This window comes from Gobio gobio, assembly GCF_949357685.1.
Source record: "Gobio gobio genome assembly, chromosome: 5".
Lineage (NCBI taxonomy): Eukaryota > Metazoa > Chordata > Actinopteri > Cypriniformes > Gobionidae > Gobio > Gobio gobio.
This window is the reverse complement of record NC_137101.1, coordinates 11471431-11489279: the sequence shown is the minus strand read 5'-3', so window position 1 is coordinate 11489279 and position 17849 is coordinate 11471431. Positions and strand designations below refer to the sequence as shown.

The following is a 17849-nucleotide window of genomic DNA, read 5'->3' as shown; positions in this document are numbered from 1 at the left end:
ATAGCGATGGCAAATCTGGTTCTGTTTTAAGCTTCTTTGGTGTGAAGTCCCAGTATGAATGGGCCCAGTATGAATGGGTTGTGAAGGAGCTCTCTGTGTGAAGTGGCCTGGGGCTCAACAGCCTATCAGTGACTGGAGGTCGTGGGACATGTGATTCGAGGGTCTTAACTGAAGAATCTCAGATTCAGAATGATTTATTATCTCCATCTTATCTTTTTTGATATTGACTGACTGACTTTGCCTTTGACTGACAGGTTTTTTAATAGATTTTTTATAGAACTATAAAGGTTTTTTTTATTATTTCTAATTCTATGAGAATAGGGAAGTCCATACCACAACTATAACAAAACTGTCACAGAGGAACAATTCCGAACGCTTTTTTCCAGATTAATTTAAAGTCTATTTAAAGTGGCAGACGTAACTGCAGCTCACGCTTATAATAAACAGAACGTTATCGTCCGTTCATGTTGACACTAATATTAGTTATTGTTATAGTTATCTTTATAGTAATTGTTCTTGGTGCCTTTATTCTCTACTTTCCTAGACCAATCTGTCAAGTCTTTTTACTTTCATACGATACATTATTTATTTTGTCTTTTTGATGGTTTTCATCTCAAGAGCTTTTTCCATTCCTGCTTGTTTTCCATGCTCATCTTTTGATTTGTAGAGCTACATTCAGATGTATACGGGCGGAGTGAGCTCATTGGCTCAGCAGATAGCCAATCAGATTCAGCAGGATCAAGCTTCCAAGCTCCTTCACAGGGGGGAGTTGGTAAGAGTTGTCCTGTAGTGCTGGAAACAAACCTTCCCTAACTTTGTGAATATTCTTGTGTCCCTTTAAGTGCCCATATTACTGTGTGTATAAGGCCTGTAACCCAGCATTGAACTTTGTTTGAGTGTGTGAGTTGCTGTAATCCAATTTCTCTAATATGGCTCAATGCTTTACAGCTTTGTTAGACTGACCACATCCAAAGTGTTGTTCCATGAATGTGCTGCAATCAAATATAATTTATTGGAATGACCAAACTTTTGTCTATGGCATCTGGTGAAATCTGAGCTTTTGTTTATATTTTATTTATTATATTAAAAATTATTTTATATTTATTAAAATAAAAATAGAATATAATATAATGTAATGTAAAAAATAAAATAATACAAATTGAAATATTAAAATAAAATAATAATAATAATAATTTATTTAACGCACCTTGTCACCCCTAGTGGTTCAACGGATCACAAAACTCACGGTTCGGATCATATTACCGTTTTTGAGTCACGGATCAAATAATATTTCGGATCAGCAAGAATTTTTTTTGGGGGGGAGGTAACTTTGAGACCAACTACTCAGAGACCAACTAAAAAACTACTAGTCTAACTAATAAAGTTCAAACATTATTAAAGTGAAAAGTCAGTAAAAAATAAGAACAAATAACACAAATTACAAGCATGGATAAATACAATATAACAAAATTACAAATAAAGTAAGGTCTAACTATAGTATTCATTTCCGGTATAGAAATGTAATTAAATATAAAATAACACTGTTCACTGTATAAATTTGATATAGATTGATCTTTGTTAAAGCTGTGTTTTGTAGTTTGATTAACATTAAAGTCAAAATGAAACAGAAGTAGAATGCCAACTTGAACTTAATCATATTTCTGAGTATATTGAATATTGAACAAGAAAAAAAACAGAGGATGGGACTTGTATTATCCATCTGCTGTTTATTGGATTGCGAAAAGGGAGTGTTGATATCTGATTGTATAACTGCAGTGTAGCCTCGCGTACGTCTTAGACATCTTGTGAGCGGATTACAGGAAGAGCTTTCATGAAGTTATGATGTGTTTATGAAGTATACATTTTTAAATAAATAAATGCATGGAATAATTGTTCACAATAAGACCAATAGCATACACTAGTAAATTAAATTCTGGTCAATTCTGATTTCATGCCAGCTTTAATAATATACAGACAACAGCAGGTATATTAGGCTGCTGTCACTTTAAGGCAGAATGCACGGATCCAATATAACAATACACATCCTTCTCTTGTTCTCTTTCTCTTGAGATAAAACCGACTGTGTTTACGAGAATACTTGCCAAGACGGGTATTTTGACAATTTTGTGTGTGCGTGTCCATCCAAGTGCATGGAGACGCGAAAGAGGAATCAATTGGGAGTTCACGCGGTATCTTAAACTGCATGCGCTTCAGCGCGAGTACCGAATTAAATTCTCCTCTGTCTCTTCCAGCTCTGGAATGGTTTAAAATCTATTGGATGTGTAAACTAGCAAGACAAAACACATGAAAAGAATAAACTTTCAGTCAATGGCAGTTAAACTTGCAATTAATCCGCAAATCACATGCATAGCGAACCGTGGAGCCTGGTCCGTACGGATCACGGATCAACAATGATCCGTTTAACCCCTAGTCACCCCAGGTCTGTAACTACTACTGACCCATATGTGTGTGTGTGTGTGTTTGTGTGTGTGTGTGTCTATATTCTGACGGCTGACCTCTGACTTCTCACTTGTAGGGATCTCAAAAGGAGTTTCCTGTGAATATGGGCGGCAGTGATGTGTGTTATTTCTGCGGCCGTCGCGTTTATGTCATGGAGAGGCTGAGCGCGGAGGGAAAATTCTTCCACAGGAGCTGCTTCCAGTGTGACCACTGCAGCTCCACGTTACGCCTTTCCAACTACGCTTATGACCAACTTCATGGTGTGTGTGCGCGCACAAATAACCATTTAATACTTCCACTAATAAAATTATCATTATCGTTACTTAGTGATTTTAAGATTTTATGCTCCTTATAAAAATAATAGATGTTTAGCTTTTCATGGACGTTGTCACAAGATGGGCGGCACGGAGTGTGAAAATTCCCTGTTGTTGCTGTGGGCTACTGTTTTTGGACAAACAAAATGCTCTTTTGTTACCATTGCACAGTCATAAGGTCTGCAATGTGTGTGTGTGTGTGTTGGTACAGGGCTTTTATTGTTGTACAACAGTACACACACACAAACTGAAGGCCCTCAGCAAATTGCCTCTTAAACATTTTTTTTTTTTAAATAGGGGTCAAAACACCAAACATTTCTAACTGATAGGGTTATGCAGGGGGACGTAGTTTGCGGGTGAGTGGGATATTTATAATATGATTCATATAAAAATAGAATCAGGCTATAAATTAATTACATTGCGCGCTCATAGCTTTTATAAGCACTAAGTTCCTGTAAGAAATGAACGGACCAATTAGAGCAGCAATATGACTTATTTAGTCCAAAAGTGTGATAAGGTTTGCGCTAGCCGTTCCTATCAAAACGCTGATGATAAAATGTGCAACCCATTTGAATTCTATTGAGAATTTACCACTTCAAAACGCTATGGAGAAAGTCAAACGTAATTTAAAACAGCCACATAAACTAAAAAGAGGAGAAAACATCATCCTGCACCAAGCTTTTTAAACTACTCATGACCACCTTTACTATGTGTATGTTGCTATTTTTCATAACAAATGCTAGTTTGCTATTGCCTAAGCATGGTAATGAGGAGCCATCAATCTTAATTATATCCTTATTGTAACAAATGCTATAGTTAAACAATTACAAGAACTATCTTATTTTTTATAAGGCCAAGTACAAGTTAGAAATAGCTTTAAAGTATGGACCTTCTTGAATTATTCCCTAAACAAATAGTTTTCACCATGTGTAAAATGTGTTCTGTAATAATGACAGATATCAGAAAAATCTGGCTTTCAGATATTGCAAAGATTTAAAGTTAGTTTGACCTACCATGGCACTTTGATTTTGAAAATTCTGACAAACTGATAAGTATTTAGGTGCTTAAATAAAATAATATACATCATATCCTATGTAAACAAGTAATTTTTAACTAGGCTATTATTTTGTTGCAGTTGTTATTAATGCATGTGTGGATGATACCACAAAAGACCATTTTGCAAAAATAAACAAACAAACAAACAAATAAATCTCACGAGGAAGCATCCCCCGGGACCCCGCTAAACAGTTTACTCCACTTCAACCCCCCCAATGTTCAAACCAAAACTACGCCCTTGGGGTTATGCAGATCACATGACTCAAACACTTCAAGTTTAAAAAAGAGGCGGCATTCAGACCGACTTCTGCCAGAATATAAATAAGACATTTACTCCCTGAATCAGCTACTTCTTCTTTTCCTTTCTTTCGGTGTGTACAGGGAAGTTTTACTGTAAGCACCACTTCAGCTTCAGACTGGCCAGCGTGGCTCAGAGAAAGAGACCGGCCCCACCAGGGGCCCCTCGGCCTGCTCAGGTAACCCCATCATTCATCAGCTCACCATTATACTTTCTTTAGATCCTCTCTGTGCCTGTTTTTATATATGTATATTCATGTGTACTAAAAAAACAGACATTTTATATAGTTGTATAGTACACATGCATTATCAATATAGTGCCTTTTTATATCTGACATATGTATGACTCAACTGAAGTAAAATTAGGATTTTTTTAAATTTATATTTACATATATAGTATACATCTATACTTTATCTATATACTGCATATATTCAATTCAATTCAAATTCAAATTTGAATTGAATTTAATATATGCAACATAATATTTTATAACAATTTATGTAAAATATAATATAAATGCAATATATTAACATTATATAATTGTTATATAATACATATAATGACGTGTGCTTACAATAAATTGAACATTATCATCCGTTGGTGTGGACGCTAATATAGTTATTGTTATAGTTATTTATAGTTATTTGTTTTATAGATATTATTCTTGGTGCCTTTATTCTCTATTTATTCTCTATTTCTGTCAAACTTTTTTACTCTCACATGGTTTATTTTGTCTTTGTGATGGTCTTTGCGAAGCATTTTCCATTCCTGCTTGTTTTTATTTACTGTGTGTGTGTGTGTGTGTGTGTGTGTGTGTGTGTGTGTGTGTGTGTGTGTGTGTGTGTGTGTGTGTGTGTGTGTGTGTGTGTGTGTGTGTGTGTGTGTGTGTGTGTGTGTGTGTGTGTGTGTGTGTGTGTGTGTGTGTGTGTATATGTGCATACATGTGTAAATGAGAATGGAAATTAAATGATTGTAATATATATATATATATATATATATATATATGCTATACATGTCTGTGTTTCTGTCTCTTCAGGCTCCCCCTGCTCCATCCTCAACTTCTGCGTCTTTGTCCTCTCCCGGGTCAGTGGGCACAGCCACTCCACCAGACTGCTGGTCCTCCAGCACCCACCCAGACATGGCATCCAGCCTGGCCAAGAGACTGTGTGGTACACCAGAGCGTATTGAGCTGGAGAACTACAAACCCTGTCCACAGCAACAGGACAGCCCACTGCAAGAGGTCCCAGAGGAGACGCTCGCGCAGCACAACCTCAGTGCTAGCCTGCAGGAGAAGAACACAGAGGAGCAGTCCAGGTATCCAAACATGCTCTTGTTATGCTCCTAATATTTACTGGCATGTTTTGTCCTGGTAAATATATGTTTCTTTATTGGTCTTCAGTAGCTCTGAGTCGGACCTTGAGGAGGAGGAGCTTGCCTGGAGGAAGGGGGAGGGGTTGCACTCCAGGACCAATGGAGAGAGAGAATTAGGTCTGGGGGAGGGGCTAACGGAGGAAGAGGGAGGGAAGAACCAGGAAAAACAAGAGGAGGAGGAGGCTGTGGAGGAGGAGGAGGAGGAGGAGGAGGAGGAAGAAGGAGAAGTTTCAGAAGAAGAACAGAACGAGGGAGAGTCTAGTGATGGTGAGTGTTTGTTCATATTCAATATTTTTAGAAATGACTCTGATAAAATAAGCAAAGTTAAATCTTATCTGAAATTGTTTATGACCTATATAGCTTGTTTATTTCAGAGAAATCATCTTAAAATGAGGTATTGTTCAATTTAATGTCTTATCCATTTTTTTGGTGTCCTATTCTCACAATATTTTGGTCAGTGTATTTGTGTGTGAGGTAAATATTGTCATGCTTGTTTGTACGAGTTTATTATTGTGTATTCACCACTGTATGTGTGTGTATTTTGGGCTGTTGATGACACATTAATGTGTATGTATGTGTATAGAGGGTGAGTACTGCCCTTGGGAGAAGGAACGGCTCTCGGGGGTGTGGCTTGAGGAAGAGGAGGCGGGGTTTGTTAAAGGTAGCACCACCCCCGATGACCATTGATAGCCTTCTTTAGCATTTGCTGCATTAGATTAACTTAATATATCTTGTTTGCAGGTTATTTCATTTGCAGGCTGTGCATGAATAATAGTAATCTGTGTATATTTTTCAATTGCTTTGGCTTTTTATGTTTTTGTGTTGTGCTGGATTTTATTGAAATAATTTGCATTTGTTTGGCTGTCATAACTGTGTGTGTCCTAACCAGGCACGACAAGTTTTCATGTAGTAATTTATCTGCTGCCCACACCGAAACCAATAATGCTGCACAATGTAAGCAATCAGAACATATTTGCTGTCCACGTAAGTGTAAGAGTGGCAATTTGTAACTTGAATGCGCAATGCTTCCGGTTTTACCCATTTCCAGTTATTTTTAGCTGTACAAAAACGGCTCGTTATGCTGCTTCATATTGCAAACTGGTATTTCTTATCATATTATTTTAATGTATTGTCATATTTAATAAGATACTGGTTTGTAGCACAAATAGTTTTACCATTTACTGCACTTAAATAGCTTGCTTCCGCATTTCAAAATAAGTTGGATATAGTGTGACATTTTGAACCAATAAGATTTCACTAAGGAGCGAGTCTTTGTAGTGCGCCGCAACAGAAATCAAATGTAAATGGCCAGGCCAATAAAATGTTTTGACGCTTTAACGGACTCTGCCTGCCTATCACATACAGTAGTGTAGTGTTAATCACTTTTGCAGTTTATGAAGTATAAATAAAGACGTTTCCCTACTTTATAGATCCTAGACAGTAAAAATTGATGCACAGAAAACATCCACAAAACTGCGATGTTGCACATGATACATGGTACAAGTAATATTACACAACTTTCAATAAGTATTTTTTCTAATTCTAATTTAATTTAATTTTAAAACATGTGCTATTGTACATGCTTAAGAATTGATGGAAAATATAGTTCTAGAACATCTTGATCTGTGAAAATTGAAAAACCTCCAAAATGATCAAATTAATCTACTATAGTTTATCTTTTTTTTAGGCTGCTTCATGTTACTGCTTGTTTAAGAGCATCTGAAAGGATGCATCGCTTCCCTCGCAAAACTGTTTTGTTAAGAAGATTCTAGAGCTCAAGAATTTTTCTAGATTCTAGTTTTCTTTCACATTCTCATTTGATTTTTTTCTTTATCCTTTCATTCTTTTATTAACCAGAGTCCTGTGAAGGGTACAGCGACGACCCAGAAATAGATGCCAGCTCCGTCACAGACTCCAAATCATGTGACCAACAGGAACAGGAAGAGTCCATTCCATTCCACCAATCACCTGTCTCCGCAGATTTCCCACCCTCCTCGAAACAACCAGAATCAGGCCACACACCCACACATGAGCTGTCGACGAACCCCGAGAACTCACCTGCCAAGAGGTCAGAGGTCGTAGAGGAGTTCTGGCTGAAGAGTGCCGAGATCAGGAAGAGTTTAGGCCTGACTCCGCTGCCTAGAGAATTCCTCCCCAAACATATGGAAGCCCAGACATCTAATGTTAAAGAAAGCTTTTACACCTCAGTCGCATACATACCGTCCTGCAATACCGCTGCTTTGGATTCTGCCAACCAAATGGCAAAAAACTGTGACTCCAGCACACAAACTCACTCTCTGACAGACTTTCAAAGTACATCCCCACCTGGACCGTCTCACACTATTGATGGCGATGCAGGCGTCTCTTTAGAAGAGGCGATAGGCCGCTGTTCTGTAATCCACAGACTCAGCATCACTGTAGAAGGTTGTGTGATGGAAGACAAGCAGGGTTTGGACCTCACTTCATTTGGTAATGAAAGTGTTATGAATACAGACGCAGGTCTTCCGACACCTCCCTACAGCCCATCTCACTCCCCTCTTGTCGGCAAGCAGTGTTGCGCCCTTCGTCATTCCGAACCCATACTGGACCGAGAGGTTATGGTCTACACATCTACCTACGCTGCTCGTGTTACTCAGCGGGACAGTTTTAAACCAGAACTCGATCATGCTCGGAGTCTTCCCTCGAATGAAATTGAGATCCTGTGTGGGGATGAGGCGGACGAGGCTTCCGGACTGCCGGAAAGATCTGCCGTTGTGGAGAACGGAGACGCGGTAAACCAGACAGACGACCGTAGGCTAGAGCAAAGGAGGACACTCCCAGACCGGCTGGTCGCCCCACTGCTGGCGGGGGGACCGGAGGTCAGGCTTCGTAGGTCAGAGATAAAGCTGTGGGGGGCGGACAAGGGTGTGAAGGAGAAGGAGAAAAAGCGCAACTCGTTGTTTTCTCCCCGTAAAAGCAGGAAGAGCGTGAATGCAGCAGCTGAGAGCCAGCAGGAGCCAGGGAAGCCCAAGTCCCTCTGGAAGAGCGTTTTTTCGGTGTATAAGAAGGACAAAAAGAGGAAAGAGGCAGCGGTGGTGGCGGAAACTCTACCTGCCGCAGCTAACATTGAGAGCAAGCGGAAAGTGCCAGGTAGCAACAGAACCACAGGTGAGATTGATGATCTATAAATAAACGCTATCACGTGAACTAGTGACTGTGAGGTTTTATTTCTTTCCACATCTCAGACCTGTGTTTCCGGAAGAATCCAAGTTTTTCTGAAGACACAGATTTGTCCTGTCATGCTCTTCTAGAAAGATGTCCTCTCAGAGTTCAGGTAGAGTAAAACACTCCCGCTTCTTGCATTCTCACTTTATTTCCTTTCCTTTTTGAATATGAATATTTTATTTTAAACATATATAACATTTTGTATATATTTTACATATTTTTTTTAACCATTTAATTTTTTTCCCCCACACTGAAAAAAATGGTGTGTTGGATTTACATGATTTAATCATGTACATCGGTTCCACATGATTCGATTAAGTTAAACAAATATAATTTGTTCACATAATTTCAACATAATGGAATTAAGTAATTTTTAAGTAACTGAATTGAGTAGTCTTACAATGATTTTAATATGGCTCCCTAACAACAATGGTGCAAACGGGGGCTTGAGACCCTGCCTCTTTAATCAAAACACATGTTTATTTTTGTTGTCACTTGACTGATCTATAACACAGTACTCAGTAGCTTTCATTATATTTGCCAGCAATAGCAGATCAATATATGTACTAAGTGTGAAAAGCTCTTTAATGACATGTGCTGAGTCAGTCCACAGCCGAAGGCAATCGCTCCGCTCTTCTCCACTATGGTAACCCAGTGTAATTTAAATGGTTAGAATAATTCCAACATAATTAAACATTAAACACTAATAAACAATATAAAGTCTCCCCCTTTTTCTCATTTTGCCCAAAAACACTTAATTTCAACAATTTTACTCTAGTCGTCAAGTCCCAAGCAAAGCATGCTGGAAACAGTTTCAGCAAAAATCATTTTCGAGTACTTAATTGGTTCACATTCACCCCAAATAATTTAATCTTGTAGATTGCACATTTTAGAGAATTACATTAATCGAAAGCAATGAAATCATGTTTAGAAGAGAAACACAAATTTGTTGCGTAGACCACAAATAATATGATTAAGTAAATTGGACAACATGTGTTTTCCTGTTTTTTCAGTGCATGGTTCACTTTAATATTATCCTATTTTTTTGTAATATATTTGTATTTTATATTCTATATTCTATAGATATTTTTCTCTGCACAAAAATTATATATTTTTTCATGACCGTTTCACCCCTCTGTCTAATCCTTGCAATTAAATGGACAATTTTTGCTGCTGTGCCTTTAAAACTTGTCCAGTACTTGTGCTGTACATAAACGTCCTTTTGAGCTTTGTGTCAGAAGTCTAAGGATTGCAAAATTAGTTATTTTTGCAGTTCCAATAAATTGTGCTTTTATATTCTGAAAGATGAAAGTATGTTTTCATAGTGCAATTAACTTTTTTTTCTTGGAAAAATTAAGTACATTATGATTTCTCACAATATAGCCCCTTTAATCCCTTGCTTTTTATTTTTGCTTTCTTCTTGTATTGATTTTTGTCTTCTACTGTATACTTATGGTTCTCTTTAATCTTCAATTAGTTCAATTATTCTATATCTTTCTGCATACGACAATAGGACTCTTTGTCTAGCATTTATCCGTGACACCCTACAGTTGTATAGCTGGACTGATGGAATCATTTAACGCTTTGTGATTTTTATTATTAAATTTTAGAGGCAATCAAATGTCTTTTTTTCTGGCTGCTGTGCTCTCAGATGAGGGAGGAATTATCTGACATCAAGTCAGACCTTCTTAAAGAGACAATATATGAAGAAGTAGATGAAGGGGAAGAGGTATCTTATTATTGCACTGAATGTTCTTCAGACTTTAGATTGTGATGCTGAAAGTAGCTTATAAAAGTAGCTTAGGTGTGTGTCTTGTTGTGGTTATACTTGAAGTTTGTGCTGTGGTTGGCACTGTTTACCTGCTGAAATACAGTTTCGATTAATACAATTTCTACCTTCTCTCTCCCGAGTCGCTTTACGTACCTCATGCGTTGGCGTACAAGAGGGCTTACGCTGTTAAGGTAGCATCTTTGTATTTCACATTGAGCCCCTTCAACCTTTAAACCCATTGGCTGAATCAGAAACATTCGGCATCTTGTTCCTCAATAGAAACACAGTGTTTTTCCTGAGCGGCCAACCAAGGCAGCCACCTCAGTCTCATCATGTCCGTCAGAGGTGGTAGGTGTTTGGGTGGTGTTCCCGGACCCCTCCAGCATAAGTTTGTGTACCACGCTGTTTCAGAGAGCAGGAACGGAGGAGGAACTCAATGCAAAGCTGACACGCCGAGTGCAGAGAGCAGCGCGCAGACAGGCCAAACAGGAGGAGCTGCGGAGGCTGCACAGGGCACAGGTGGGTGTGTTTGACATGTTTTGAAGCATGCTTGTTTATTTGTATGTTAAACCATGTGTATTTAGTTTTGTGTATGTCGCCTCAGATAATCCAGCGTCAGTTGGAGCAGGTGGAGGTAAAGCAGAGACAGCTGGAGGAGAAGGGTGTGGCTGTGGAGAAGGCCCTCAGAGGCGAAGCAGGTACCTGTCAATCACCTGTCACTTTCTCGTCAAACGGATGAGACTCAGGAATAAAATTTTATAGAAAATTGTTCAAAATCAATTTGCATTCAGTTATTTAAAAATATATACCGGTATTTATTTTATTGTCAGTTACATAACTTTAAAAAGTACTGTGTTGTTTCTAATTATAAATAATATCATTTTAAATAATAAAATAACAAAAAATATCTCATATCTAAATAACTTTCATACAGCAAATATGCAGTAAAGTGATCAAAGGTGACAAAAGTGATAATGCTGTTCTTTTTAACTTTCTATTTATCAAAGAAAGATATTTAAAAAAAAAATAATAATAATCTTAAATAAAATCCTAAAACATTGCATGAGACATTAAAACCCTGTTGAAAAATACTGCTTGAACCAGCCTAAGCTGGGGCCGATTGCATAAACCGCTAACACTAGTCTTACAAGTTTTTTTTCTTTAAGACTGTTCATTGCGTTTTGAGTCAGTTACATAAAAACGTAGGATGGTCTAATTTGATACTGAAAAGTAAGACCCCTTGATACTAGACACTATCTTAACATAATGGCTATATTTATGCAACTGGCCCCTGGCTTATTGGTCTAAGCTGGTATTAGATGGTCTTCTCTTGTTCAAACTAGTCTCCCAGCCTGACCAAGCTAGTATTTAGCTGGTCTCCCAGCCTGACTAGCTAAGAAATGCCCAAAATCACTCTAAAACCAGCCGAAAGACTGGCTTAAAGGGATAGTTCACCCATAATTGAAAATTAGCCCATGATTTACTCATCCTCAAGCCATCCTAGGTGTTTAGGAATTTATTCTTTCAGACGAGGAGGACGAGGAGATTTTAAAAGCCCAAAAAAGTGCATCCATCATTAAAGTAATCCACACGGCTCCGGGTAGTTATTAAAGGCCTTCTGAAGCTAAACGATGCGTTTGTGTGAGAAAAACATCCATATTTAAAACTTTTTACACTAAAATAACTAGCTTCCGATAGACGGCCTACGCAAGTCGACTTACGCCAAAAGAGTAACCCCTGACGTGGTGCAGGAATAGTGTAGCCTAAGCTTTGACGCCTCTCGCGGTTCAAATAGGGCAGGGCAACAAATTCAAGCTCCTCTTCTCTTATATTGAAATCCTCTGACATTTCTCTTTTAAAATTCTCGTTTTAGACTTCTAATTCGTGACCGGTGTTTTGTTTTGCTCTATCCTCTGCGCCGCCGCGTTTGTCAATACGTCATGCATTGAGTCAGGGGTTACTCTTTCGTCGTAAACCGATGCGTAGCCTACGGCTGTCTGTCTGACTTGAGGGTGAGTAAATCGTGGGGTAATTTTCATTTTTGGTTGAACTATCCTTTTAAGCTGGTCTAAGTTGTGTTTCAGCTCAACAGAAGGCGGCTTGTTTTCATAGAATGTGTCTTGAATATAAGTGTATTTTGTAACTTGTTCACTTCCTTTGAGCTTAAATCTCACAAATATTTTATAAATTATATTTATTTATTTCATATTTTTAGGCAATTTATGATGTACTATGAATTGTCATCTCACTGTTCATACCATCATATTATGTTTGTTACAAAGTCTTACGTTCATCAAAAACACCATCTTTTATTGCTACATTTATTATATTAGCATATTTGCTGAAACGAGCAGACAGAGCAGCACAGGATATTATGTTTCCTGTGACTTTTAAGGGTCACGGTCCTCATGATGTGTCCTTCCTCATGATAGACTTCTGGGAAGACTCTAGTACCTCTGACCTCTTGGACGTACATCTGGGTGGTATGTACAACATATTTGATTTAGAATGAGCGCTGATGCTAATAACGCTAACAAACAGGTTTACGGTCTTACAGGCTCAATAGTTAACGTGTTAACATCAAGCATCCGTTTTATGATAACGTTGTGGTGTTGTTCCGTGCTGTGGACACTAGTCCTGTCTGCTTGCTGTTAGCTTTGTGTCTGAATTGAATCTAGATGCTCGTGGTAGCATTATTTGGTTTGTGTCGTCTGGTGGGTGTGACTGTGTTAGATGAGGTTTGAATGGCAGGACTGTTAAAAATACAAACACAGATTTTAGTCAGGGTTCATGGTATAGTTCTGCTATTCTAACTTAGAAACACATGGGGACATTTAGGCAAATCTCTCTGGTGGCCTACTTTCTGAGACCGCAGGTTTTCAGTCAGTCTGCTGCCTGGACATGAACATCCAACTCGACCCATTTCAGCTTCGCACCTCCCATTCCTCCATTATTCCTTCCCTCGCTTTGTTTCTCTCCTGAATACCTCCTCTCCTCTTTTTTTTTCTCCTCGTCTCTTCGGTCTTAGTCGAGCCTTTTCTAGGTTCTCCTCGTAGAAGGCCTGTCTATCTCTGTCCTTGCTGTTCCTCCGAAGGTAACACAACCCCAGCTTCCCGTCTCACCCTTCTAGTGCAGATTTTGTCAGAGCCATAATGACTAAATCCTCCCTTTTCTGTCTTCTCTTCTCTTTCTTCCTTCATCCTGCTGTACACAGCTAAAGCTAAAGGGACAGAACATGATCATTCAGTTTATGTCTGTACAGTCTTTTTTCTTTACGTAGTGCAAGAGCCTCCACTTCACCAGCTAAGTATGTTATTTCTCTCCTGCAATCCTAAATTACACTCTGTAACCTTTCGTGGTGGAGTTGCATGGGCATGGCATGTCATTGATCATATTGGAAAATGTCACATCAAGTCTTATTCTATTGCTATATGAAAGACAGTGTATGTGTGTATGTGTGTGCAGATGTTTTTTTATTATTGTCTGGTCTCTATTGTTTGGTTTTGTCTGCTTGCACATTTTTAGTAATTTATATTAGTGCTGTCAAATCGATTAATCGTGATTAAACGCATCCAAAATAAACGTTTGTGAAATATATACATGCGTGTATTTACATATACATAATTATACTCAATACACACACATATATTATGTAAACACAAACTTTTATCGTGGATGCGATTACTCACGATTAATCAATTTGACAGCTCTAATTTATATAAATACTGTTCAAAAGTTTGGGGTCAGTAAGATTTTTTTTTTTGCATTACATCTTTCAAAAGTGACATTTTTATTTTATTTTTATTTATCCTTTATTTTTCCAGGAAGGTCCCATTGAGATTAAAAGAAATTTCTTCTTCCAGGGAGTCCTGGCAATGTAATGACATTTGTAATGTTACAAAAGATTTTTATTTCAAATAAATGCAGTTCTTGTGAACTTTCTATTTATCAAAGAATCCTAAAAAAATGTCCATGGTTTACAAAAAAAATATTAAGCAGCACAACTGTTTTTATCATTGATGATGATAAGAAATATTTCTTGAGCACCAAATCAGCTGATGGATCATGTGACAATGATGCTGAAAATTTAGCATTGTCATCGCAAGAATAAATAAATTAAGATTTTAAATTATATTAAAATAGAAAACAGTAATTTTAAATTGTAATATTTCACAATATTACTGTTTTGATCAAATAAATGCAGCTTTGATGAGATTTATCTAAAAACAAATCTTACTGACCCCAAAGTTCATAAGCAGGGTCCAGAAATGACCTTTTTTAATTCAATATTATACAATAAATAAATAAAATACAAATATTTTTGATAATTGAATGAACTTGAATATTTTAGATTTTTTTATCTTCGATTAAAGCTGCAGTCCGTAACTTTTTTTGGTTAAAAATTATTATATTTTGACATATATTAGACATAATTTATGTTATACTGGTGGATTTCCACATGAAATTCAAGCATGTCTTTGCATCATTACATCTGTACACATAAAGAAGGAGTCCGGCTGCGATACTAAAGAAGTAGTATCGCATGTGGGGATGCTGCAGGTGGCGGATCATATATAGCCTTTTCTCACAGCAGCTGGAACAATTCAATTTACCATTTTGATGGCTGATTGTAATCCAGAAAGGTCCAAACGACAATCATCAGTGACAACTGGAGATTCACCCGTAGTCAAAAGCAAAAGATTAGACTGTACAGGAATTGAAATCTACAGATAACGCTAATGCACACTATATACACATAGTCACGCAATGCTGATGTTTTTAACATTAAAAATGTGAGAACAAAGTATAGCAATAATAATCATTTGCACAGTTTGATGTGATATGAGCCAAGCAATCATTAGATTTCATCACCGTTGATAGCACGGTTTATTGTAATGCTTTTTTTTCACAGTTGGACAGAACAAAAGTGTCAGACATGTTACTTACTTGTTCAGATGAAAAAAAAATCTTATTTTGGTCGTACTTCCAAGACGTAGAATCTGTGATTTTGAAGTACAGTATCCACACCGGTGCGGTGAATGAATGACAGCCACACATACTCCTCAAAACATTAGATTGATTAGAAACACAACCCATGTACAGATGATAATTCCACAAATAACTGCGATTCCAGGTTTCAAACAGAGATGGCGACAAAGAGGCAAAACTTACGGACTGCAGCTTTAATTAAAATAAATTATCTTTTTTATTTGACTATCATTACTTATATTTTAACCACGTTATATTGAGGGATAAAAGCCACAGCCAAGTGTTTGCAAGTGTTCATTTGGACCCTTTTAAAAGCATATTTATGCATGTGTATGTTAGCGTGTCCATCACATACAAGGGTCCCATCCTCCTCTTCTCTCTCTCTCTCTCTCTCATAGGAATGGGAAAGAAAGATGATCCCAGTTTAATGCATCAGTGGTTTAAGCTAGTGCAGGAGAAGAATGCTCTTGTGCGCTATGAATCTGAGCTCATGATATTGTGAGTATTTTTCATTCAACTTTTTGAATGTTTAATAGTCTCTAAACTGTGCAGATTGCACTCATCTGTGCGGTCAGGTATTATTAAAGTGTTTTCTGCTCTATTCGGTCTAGTACTGTTTGATTGCTCTGTGCTCATCTGTGTGGTCTGTCCGCAGTGCACGTGAACTGGAGCTGGAGGACAGGCAGAGCCGTCTGCAACAGGAGCTGAGAGAGCGCATGGCCGTGGACGGTTAGTACACACGGAGGATATAAATAGTTCCCCTTACTCCTCTGTGGTGTTCTCGCATAATGTTTCTTCACTTAATAACAATGTCATAGCAGTCACACAGCACCTCCTTCTCTCTCAGACGATCTGAAGGGAGAGGACGAGCTGGCGGAGGAGAGGCGTATTTTGAGCGAGATGCTGGATGTGGTGGAGCAGAGGGATGCTCTGGTGGCCTTGCTGGAGGAGCAGCGAGTGAGGGAAAAAGAGGAGGATGGTGACCTGGAGGCCGTCATGCTGTCTAAGGGCTTCAATTTGCACTGGGACTGACTTGCACATGCACGAATCTCATGCCGCTTTAAGGGCTACTCTGTCCCTGTTTGTGCTACAAAAATATGCAGCTGCTCTGTTTTCATTGGTCTGAACAGGCCCGTCCCCCTGTATTCTTGCCCGAATGTGCAACTACATAATATCAGGACTCAGCAAGCTATTGGGCTGTAAGTGATTCTCAGTTATCCGAGGTGCAAAATAAAGTCCCTGATTAAGACGAGTGGTGATGTCTTGCTGCCAAATAATGCTCCTCTAAGACTGCTATGCTACTATGCAAATGAGCATTGTTTTGTCTGCTCTGTTTGTTGTCTTATTTCAAACAGCTGGATAAAGTTAAGGTAGTCATTTTACCCAGATTCATCATGTTTTGACTTGACAGAAATGAACATGAAATGGCATATATAATCACATTGTCATTGTGCAGTACAGGCTGACGCATGCAAACTTAGATACACAAGATAAGATTTTTTGTTTGTTTGTTTTTTTTTACCTTATTTTCAACTGTTCCTGCTGTTTAACCTGCATCTAACACATTGTCAGTTCTCAGTATAAAGACACTCATTAATTTATTGACTGAAATGTTTTTTTAAATTATTATTATCTTGATTTTTTTCCCAGCATAATAACAGTTTACATTTTGTTGTTATATTTCATTCTGTAACACTTCCTTGCATTAAACAACTTTTCTTTTGAGAAAAACGTGTGGACTATTACATTTTCATTTGGAGTTTGACCACCGTTTTGTTTTTTGGCATAAAAACTATGAATAAGGTACACTTTGGTGCCCTATAACTTTTTAATGCATTAGTAATAATGCATTAGTAATAATACTCAGACTTATAAGTAATATATATATATATATATATATATATATATATATATATATATATATATATATATATATATATATAATCATATTTTTTACTTGCCAAAATTATTTAGTATTTTTAATTTATATTTTTTTATATACAATATGTCTATTTAATTTCAATGTTTACATAATGTTTATTGGCAGAAAATGACAAAACTACAGTGTTTAAACTCTATTTTGACCGAACATTTTGGTAAGGGGTGCAAAAAATGTCAATACCCAATATGTAAAAAAAAAAAATTTAACAGCTCATATAAAATGTAGTTTGACCTCTTGAGGTCAGTCAAAATTTCATTTTAAAACCAATGCACTCACATCAAAATAAAAAAAAACAACTCTGCTTTTCTCCTCTTCTCTAGCTTTCTTCCTAATCTAGTTGTCAAGTAAACCTGGCATTGTATATTACGAATAATGCTGGCTTCTTGACATTTGTTCCTCTTTTGTTTGGATAAGAGCTTCTGCTAAATAGGCCAACATGTAAAT

General features: G+C 37.5%; 1 protein-coding gene across 1 annotated transcript in view; it reads left to right on the top strand.

Moving 5' to 3' along the window:
- Window positions 1-17189, top strand: part of mical3b (microtubule associated monooxygenase, calponin and LIM domain containing 3b) — a gene marked incomplete at its 5' end in the record, with an annotated part of 18453 nt that extends 1264 nt beyond the window's left edge. The window contains 14 exons of the mRNA XM_079816349.1: window positions 668-772; window positions 2537-2720; window positions 4212-4306; window positions 5165-5442; window positions 5528-5766; window positions 6083-6160; window positions 7357-8646; window positions 8724-8812; window positions 10886-10993; window positions 11079-11172; window positions 12907-12957; window positions 15862-15961; window positions 16119-16192; window positions 16311-17189. Coding sequence (XP_079672475.1) covers window positions 668-772; window positions 2537-2720; window positions 4212-4306; window positions 5165-5442; window positions 5528-5766; window positions 6083-6160; window positions 7357-8646; window positions 8724-8812; window positions 10886-10993; window positions 11079-11172; window positions 12907-12957; window positions 15862-15961; window positions 16119-16192; window positions 16311-16495 — 2970 coding nt within the window. The 3' untranslated portion in view covers window positions 16496-17189. The remainder of the gene's footprint in view (window positions 1-667; window positions 773-2536; window positions 2721-4211; window positions 4307-5164; window positions 5443-5527; window positions 5767-6082; window positions 6161-7356; window positions 8647-8723; window positions 8813-10885; window positions 10994-11078; window positions 11173-12906; window positions 12958-15861; window positions 15962-16118; window positions 16193-16310) is intronic.
- Between the last annotated feature and the right edge of the window lie 660 nt (window positions 17190-17849).